This window comes from Limulus polyphemus, unplaced genomic scaffold (assembly GCF_000517525.1).
Source record: "Limulus polyphemus unplaced genomic scaffold, Limulus_polyphemus-2.1.2 Scaffold2370, whole genome shotgun sequence".
Lineage (NCBI taxonomy): Eukaryota > Metazoa > Arthropoda > Merostomata > Xiphosura > Limulidae > Limulus > Limulus polyphemus.
Window position 1 is genome coordinate 147,717 of NW_013667980.1, and position 9,096 is coordinate 156,812.

The 9,096-nt window shown below is 30.6% G+C and overlaps 1 protein-coding gene across 1 annotated transcript in view; it reads right to left on the reverse strand.

Moving 5' to 3' along the window:
- Positions 1–6: 6 nt before the first annotated feature.
- LOC106466749 (differentially expressed in FDCP 8 homolog) overlaps positions 7–9,096 on the reverse strand; it is a 42,729-nt gene continuing 33,639 nt past the window's right edge. Inside the window, exons 8-11 of the mRNA XM_022394823.1 lie at positions 8,896–9,023; positions 6,283–6,396; positions 1,208–1,356; positions 7–419 (exon numbers count right to left, since the gene is read on the reverse strand). Of these exons, the coding sequence (XP_022250531.1) occupies positions 338–419; positions 1,208–1,356; positions 6,283–6,396; positions 8,896–9,023 (473 nt within the window). The 3' untranslated portion in view covers positions 7–337. The remainder of the gene's footprint in view (positions 420–1,207; positions 1,357–6,282; positions 6,397–8,895; positions 9,024–9,096) is intronic.

Here is a 9,096-nt window from a genome sequence, read left to right on the forward strand (position 1 = left end):
ATGAGAAAGGTTCATAGCTAGAACTGGTGGTCTTCCAGAAATAACTTCTACCACAAATTACTATATGGAAATACCCAAATACCTTCCACAGATATGACGCTTACCTTAGGAGTATCTTTTACAAAATGACAGAAACTACAGTTAACAAGAAATGTTTGCATACAGAGTATATTTACAGGTATAAACACCTAAGAACTAGGTCTTGAGAAAATATATAACTTTCCCATATCAGATTTACACGCACAAATGAGAGGACTTGGTAATTAAAACTAGATGACTTATGAAATTAATTTGTTTACAGATGAAATTTATTAGCAAAATCCGAGATACACATGAACTAGATGTTTTCACATTGAGAATTCTGCTTGGCTCGTCTCTCACACTTTGGGCAACAGCTTTTCCTCTTCAAATAGCATTCTCTGGGGGGGGGAAAAAAAAAGTTATATGAAATAAAAACTATATATTTATGTTTTCAAAATCATCGAAACCTGAAGTTAAAATAACTATGAAATCAAGCATGTTTGGTGTGACAGGGATTCGAACCCATGACCTACACATTGCGAGTCAAGCACCCAAACCAGCTGGCTATGCTGGGCCAGATCTAAAGTGACCCAAACTTTTTGTTGTTCAAACTTTAATTTTCAAAAGTTTAACTGCCATATTGGTACCAACTACAATATTTCTTACAAATATTTGTTGGCAACAAATGTACTCAAATAAATAAAAAGAAATCAATATTGATATTAAAACTTTTTGTAGTCTTTTAATTTATCCCAAACCAAATCTGTAATTCAATTCAGTTAGAAAAATAAAATAACCAGAAGATTAAGTTATTTTTCTATCAAATATTTCTATGAAATAGCTACATAAAGACTGTCTGAATACAGAAAAGAAACACGAAAAACACAACCTGTTTTTAATACTGCATATATAGCATAAGAGTAATAACTAATTACAGGACTCACTATGAAAATGGTACTTATGAGTAGAAGTGGCGAAATAGTAGTAACTACTTATAAAAGAGACTTGCAGTTAATTATAGATAATAGTAATTGAATTGCAAGTATTATAAATGACAGAAATGGACTATAGATAACAGTGACCGAATAGCACATTCTAGCAAATATCAGTGACAGAACAGTAACATTCTCATATCACATAGATATAATGATACTTACATGCATCCATGAATGATAAATAAACTTACTTGTGGAAGACTGTATAACATTGAATACAAGATGATGTTCGATCTTCAAAAGGAAATATCACTTCATCTTCCTTACACACTTCACAGATAAATCCCTTTCCTCTACAACCCTGGAAGTTTCCACAATCCAACTTAGCCATTGCTTCCAATTAAGTCAACACAACTTTTATTTATGGTTTTAATCATATGGTTCAGTAACAACATAAAGATATTCTTTAAAAAACAAGATTACAGAATACTTTCAATTTGATCAAAATAGTCTTAATTATATACTTTTCACCTATGAAACAAAAATAAAAGACAACATATTTTGTAAATTTCAGGACATATAAAAAAAATTATACAAATAATAAGTCAGATTATATGATTCTTTTTGTATAAAACAAAACTATATATTTTTTAGTATATTTGTTTGAAGTTCCATTTGTAATTTGGTTAATTATTTCCACTGTGAGAAGGGGTAAAAATCAAAGGATATCGGTGATATCCCTGCAATCTGGAAGGGGTAAAATTAAAAACAAATTACCGATAATAGAATTTTTTTCGTTTATTTGAACATTCTTTTTATTTCTGAAAACTGAAATTATTTTGTATTAGATTATATTTGTTTGAAAGCTATGGAAGTTTTCTTCCTCATCAGGTAATCCTTATCAGTATTTACCTGAGCTGATGCCATTGTGAAAAATCAGGTTTATGGTCACTGTTGAATCTTTTTTAGTTTTAGCTTTAGACATGTTTTTGTGGCTCTACTGCAATTGTCAAAATAAAGTATTCAAATTAATATATTAGTGAATATCACAAAAATTGAAACTGATTGGATATATAAGATAGAATTTTTTGATAACGTTAAAAAGATTTAAATTATAAAATGAAGTAGTTTTAATGTTTTTTCAAAATGGTGTCTCGGCCTCTAAACTTCTCACTACATTCAGTTGTTCTATCCTAAAGGAGATAGGTCTTGTCACATTCCCATGTAACCATAAGTTACTTCTCACAAACTATTTATACTGATCTAAGTTATTTATAATCTGATCTATTCTATAGTACTTAAACTTTGCCTGTAGCTAACTTAAAAACATAAATACATCGATAATTGTTCTGATCACACACTATGGGGTCATAAAAAGGGTGGAAATGACAAGTAAGAGAAAGAAAATCATGTGATAAGGAAAACACACACAATTCTCAAGGGATGGTACTTTCTTAGCAAATATAAACCTATTCTTTTGGATGAGAATCAAAATTCTGTATGTGTGTTGTGTTCAGGAAAAGTTTGAACATTTTTTGTATTTTTCTCTGTGACTTACACTAAATAAATATTACAAACTGACTAGCCAACAATTCGAAAAATATTTTTTAAAACTAATACTTTTTCAGAAGCTCAGAGAAGAAATCCTTCTTATGAAAAGGTACTTCTTAAGTTGTCATGTAGCTTCAGAAGGAAAGCTTCTTCTACAGCTTAAAACCAGACAACACTTTGTTGAGAATGCTGATGTCTATTCTATCAAAGATCTGATTGATCTCCAGTCAGGAGTTTTAATAGAATATTTGCAAAATGTTTACTCCATATTTACTAGTCATATCACGAAAGAATGTGAGGTATTGAAATAATAATACTGAATTAATTTTATTGGATATTGTGTTATTGATCATAATTGAGGTTAGTGAAATGCCAAAGGTTATAATATTTTTAAGGGGGATCCAATTGTCTTTATCTATTATGTTGACACAAATATTTGTTTACTTGTTTTTATTTTATTGGAAAATAACTAAACATTACATTAAACCATTATTATGGGCACATGACTTCTTCATTTCCAAATTTTGAAATTAGATTATATTTAAAATTTAATGTTTTTTTACACTTTAATTATGTACTGTATGTAGAGATACTGGGATTTCAATCTTACTTCGTTATCAACTAAAAATTTTTAGAAGGGCTCCTTCTATGAAATGTTTTTAAATAAATTAACGTATTTTCAATGTTAGTATGATACCTGTGTTAAAACGCATGTTTCTTGGATTATAAACCTAAAACAAATGTAATTTTCCAGTTCTTATTCATACAATAAATCTTTGATATCAATTTATGATAAACATTACTCTTACGAGGTCATATTTTGTCCATGATAATAAAATAATGCTGCATTCATATCATATGACAGATAAATTGATACAGGATCTTGTATGTAAAATGAACCCTTCTGGACTGGAGAGCAGCTTTCAGGTGTCGAGTACACGTTATAGTTGCATATCAATTTTCAAAATTCAAGTACAAAAGTAATTCTAACTATTTCAATTTATAAAAACTTAAAAAATCTTAACAACAGGTAAGAAACAACAGCTAAACATGCTAATTTGATAAGTGAAAAATGCACTTGTTCTAAGTACTAAGAAAGTCTTCTAAGATGAGAAAGATATTTAATATATTACAAAATACATGATGTTTCAAGTATGTTTCCATGTATTTATGTTTTGAATTACTATTCCAAATTTTATTTATATAAGTAGCAAAAACATATTCCTAAATGAAAGCAAATTCAATTTACTATGACACTGCAGCATGGATATTAACATTTGTTTTCATGAAGGTAATTTAGAAATAATCTTTTTTTTTTAAATTAATACAGATAATATTAATGCAAAGTTATATTTTAACAAACGTAATGAGCTATGTCTAAATGAATGATAAATAAAAACAGGATAATTCATGTTTAGACACTGGTGTACTGTTTTGTTTAAGATTTTTTTGTGCAAGGCTACACAAGGGATATCTGAACATAGTATTCCTAATTTTGAACTGATAGACTGGAGGGAAGGAAGCACATTTTTGCTGTAATGGAATTGGTTTCAATTTTGTGCAAAGCTTCACGAGGGCTATTTGCACTAGCAATCCCAAATTTAGCAGTGAAAGACAAGAGGGAAGGTAGCTAGTCATCAACATCCACCTCTTGGGCTACTCTTTTCCAATGAATAATGGGATTGACCATCACATTACAATACCCCCACAGCTGAAAGGGCAAGCATGTTTGATGGGACGGGGATTCAAACCCACGACCCTCAGATTGCAAATCAAGAACCCTAACCACCTGGCCATGCCGGGCTCGCTGCAAAGGGACATAAACCCTTAACTCCTAGAATCGCAGTCAAGACATTCTAGCCACTAGGCCAAACTTTTCTCACCACGTTTGCCTCATTCAATAATTAAATATCTTCGAAACTTTCTTGTTCAATATGTTTTGAGTCAAAATAACTGATTTGTTTCTCTTTTTCTAAAACTACCTGTTTCTGTCATTTAAATACAATGTATCTCAATTTTACAATAACAAAATAAATACAAGACATATCTTTAATAACAATTCTGTATAGAATGCTTTAAAATAAATTCTCACTAACAGCTTAGTGAAAGCATCACATTAATTTTTTTTTCTTTAGATTATTACAGTAACACATCAGGAGGAGCCTGCATGTCCTAACTACTAGGTTAGAATTTAAGCCTGCCAAATTTTTTTCAGGTGATATTTCAACTTTGATTGCTTTCTTTACCAATTTACTGCATTACTATCATGTGTTTGCTTGTGGTATTCTCAAATGCACTGATTTTACCATAGGAGTAATTGCATAGGTTCCACAAAATAACAGGAGGTTTGACAGACAATATATTATGGAGCAAATCTGAATTCTCTGAAGTTTGAAGAATGAAAAAGACTGAACACAACATATAGCAAAATAAAAGAAAAATCTTTGTTCAATGCACAAAAACAATTTGAGACTGAGAAAATATAGTATTATATACATGAAACAATAATGCTATTCTTCAAAAGATATATATATACTACCCACATGACTGTTGGTCATTCCCATCAAAAAATAAAGGTTACAGTCTTAGAGTATCACCTGTCCTGTTACTCGATACAAATAACTATCCCCTTCTACATATGAAATTTAAGCTTACAGAAATCTTTCCCACAAAAAATGCATGTGATACTGCACGTGAATGACACAGGACAATAGGTAGCTTGGGCAAAAGGAACTTAGTAGCTTTTATGACTAATGTTCTATGCTGCAACCTCTTACATTTGTATGAATGCAAATTTGTCTTCTAAAGGTAGGAAACATATAGTAAGCCTGCATAACACACCTACTGCTTATGGCAATGAGCTACAGTAGAACTTGGATTAATGGCTACCTCGAAAAAAACAGGTACCACGTCATTAAGGGCAGACCTTTTCAGTCATTTCCTTTTTTCTACTATTTGTAATCAAAATAAATCTTGCAATAGCGGGCACATCGATATTCCAGATTAAGGGCAGTGTCTTTAGTCTCATTCTCTATATGGGCACTCAATATAGCATGCAGTTATCTTTGTATGCCTGTATGGTTTACAGCTAAATTACAAACATCCCAGGAGGATGACCAATATTCAAACACAGTAATAAATATTTTCACAGATTCAAAGTGTAATCTTTTTACTCTGGGGAATTCTCGTTCTAAACAATGGATGATACATAAGCTGATAAATTTGACATCATGTTTTCAGATCAAGGGCCAAGTCGGCTTATTTCTGTGCAAGTGCTTTGTTGGTCTCAAGAATATCGTATTATGGTGTCATGCAAACAGCGTAATGACACAAACGGTGATTTGTTGCTTTATTTTCTGCAAATTTCTACTTCAGTTATTGACAGTAAAATAAATGTGAAATTTTTAGCAGTTCAAACTCTGAAGAGAAGTACTTTGAATCTTTTTTGCCCAATAATAAAGAAAAAGGGCACAGCTAATGCAACCCCTGAGACCTCTTGTTGACAGCTCTCCATGTCATGGCAACATGGAACTTGTGAATGCCCGTGTTCTACATACACAAAACAAACTGGGATGACTTCAAATTCAGAAATTTAGTAGTCAATATGGAATTCAGCTTTGCATGGCTCATTTTTAATATTAAGGGCAGGGTATTCTGACAAAGTCGGAAGGGTGCCCTTAATGTCAGAGTTCTAGTGTAGAAACTTTTAGAACAATTTCCCACCAGTTAAAACGATTTTTAACTTTTCAGATAATAATACTTACAAACTACTTACCTTCACTTTATTTAGCTCTTCCACAAAGCTGAACAACATGGGATTTAGCTCTTTTAAATTTAAAATGGGCTTTCTTTTCATTAAGCGCAAAAATTGTAATGAAGCTCGACAGACCTGAAATGATGAAAGGTAAAAATATGTGATAAACCTCTTGGTCTACAAAGAGGCTAACAAGATACACATTACATATAGTTACATAGTACCTATTAACTACCCATGTGCTACACTTATTAAAATATTACAAATATATTAGGAAAAAGTAATTTCCCTTTTTTTTCTTACAATTACCTTGGAGAATTTTGTATTTACTTTAGTTATCAAAGAGCTTCAAAATAACCACCAACATACCCATAACAGAGATCTTTAGTCGTTTTCTGTAGTTAGTTGATATACATTTGGACACTGCATTTCTTATCAGTGAAATTTTCTATATTGATGTTACAGTTTCAAATGATGTTGGTTTTCAAACTCTAGTCTTGACAAATGCAAGGTCTTGTTACCTCACCTCTATGTCTGCTTTGACTTTCTTAATTCCTGAGCCTCCAAATATCAAAACTTGATACACAAATTTTTTTTGTAATAATAGTTGTTTAACTTTGATCAAAAAGCTCTTGAACATAATATCTAATTACACTACTGTAATGAGGTAGTTTTAATGTTTGTTTGTTGTATTTTGTGCAAAGCTCAAGGGTTATCTGCACTACCCATCCCAAATTTAGAAGTGATAGACTTGAGGAAAGGCAGCTAGTCAACACCACCAACTCTCAGGCTACTCAGTTTTAATAATGCCACTTACTGGTAAGGAATAATAGTTTTCTTCTATTAAGGTCCAGTGATTGTGTTGCCAAGATGCAAGAAAACATGAAGCATATGTCAAACTTGTCAAGAAAACTCACAAGTTGTACAACTGTGGTTTTGATTTACTTTTTTCTGGCCAATTCATTTAACCAAACACTAAAATATAGCCTTAACCTTCATATACAAGTCATAGTTTATTTTAGAAAAACCAAAGAAAATATTAAATCATTAAAAAGTTCCTTGATCTTTACTTATAGAAATGGCCTGTTCAGTTTTAAATACATAAAAGCATTGGCTCTTAAGAGAATGTAAATTAACCTTTTCCAGTCCTGCATCTCGTGTTTTACAAGGGCAAGCAAAAATTAAGTTTTAAAAATTTCTGTCTAACCTGCCTCTTTCATATACCCTACAAAATGAAACTATAACTGAAATGTTCAGATTTAGAATTTATGCAAATTTTATTAACATTTGCTTTGATAAAGTACAAAAAAATGTTAACTGTAATTTATATTTTGGCTCCACAAATTGTATTTTTATTTGGAGAAAAAAAAATATTTGAAATTCCTGCCTGCATAGACAAAACTTGCCAACATAAGAACCAAATACAGATTTGTGGTCTCTGTGCATGTTTGTTGCTTATTTCTAGTTCAAATAGTCTTAAAACAACAAATTTTTAATGGTGGTTGTGGTGTTGAAGGTTATTAAATTTAACTAACTGCACTCTTTATTTTCAATTTCCAAAATGTTTAAAGCTAGTAAAATCATAAATATATTATCAGTTAATGGGATTATTTTACTTCTTAAATTACATGTACTTGCCATATCAAACTCTCTTACTTGTGTGTATTGTTAACTTCTAAACTTTTAATTATTATATCAGGAGACCTGGTTGACTACATGGCTACAAATAATTCAACTTAATCTTTTTTTCAATGCTATTTATTTGGTAATAAATTAATTTTATTATTTTACTGCTTGTTTATTTTGTTGAAATAGTTGTTTTGGCAATTATATTTTACTTTAAAAGAATTCCTGCTGGTAGTCTGAAACTAATCAAGTTTTACAGTGGACTTCACCCCAATATAAGCTTATAAATTATTGAGGATCTTTTTGAAATTTAGTACATAATTTCTAAATGAGTACAAAGGTAACTTTTATGAATAAGATAGAGAAAGATGAAAACTATCTATTTATATTGGTTTTAATAACATAAAAGCTATTTCACTGCAAATTGAATTTCTCCAAATTTGGCTTGTGCATAACTTCATTAGGCCTATGATTATATTGTTGCTAATAATAATAATGTGTAAAACCTGCTTTTAGGACAAATTTTATGGACATATTGCATGAGTAACAACAGAACATATAGCTAACTCACATGGTTGTTTCTATGTCGTATAAATTTTGAATTCACCAAATAAATCTACTGTTATCCTAATTTATGTAAGAAGCATTTGTATTTTAGACATGGTCACATTTATGGCTTATTAATTTTATACGTGCAAATACAAAAATGACAATACACTGCTTGTCTTAGGCTAGAAAAGGTTAATAAAAAAAATTCTAAGCACAAAATGTTATACATTACACTTTAATTTTTCCTAATCTTAGTAGAAATCTGAAGAAACCACATAATTTCAGTAGTTTCTTTCTTAAATTTTGTTTACTTGGACAAAATTTCATTTGCTGGCATCATTATTGTCAAATACACAAAGCATAGGCTAAAATGCAACTTCTTTAATATTTTAAATATTGGAGTTATTTATTTCCTTTTCGATAACAAACTACAAATTCTTATATTGTAATGATTCCTACTTTGCGGGGTTCAAAGTCCCAGTTATGAATAACCCTGGCTGGGATGATACTCTGGCTGTTCCAGTGACAAAAGGAACAATAATAATGTCCGTTGTAATCACATATTCTTGGAGAATGATACCCCTCTTCTGCAAACACAGACAATAAACATACAAACACTTATTAAAAAGGAAGAATACTAAGAGTATCTTTGGAGATAGA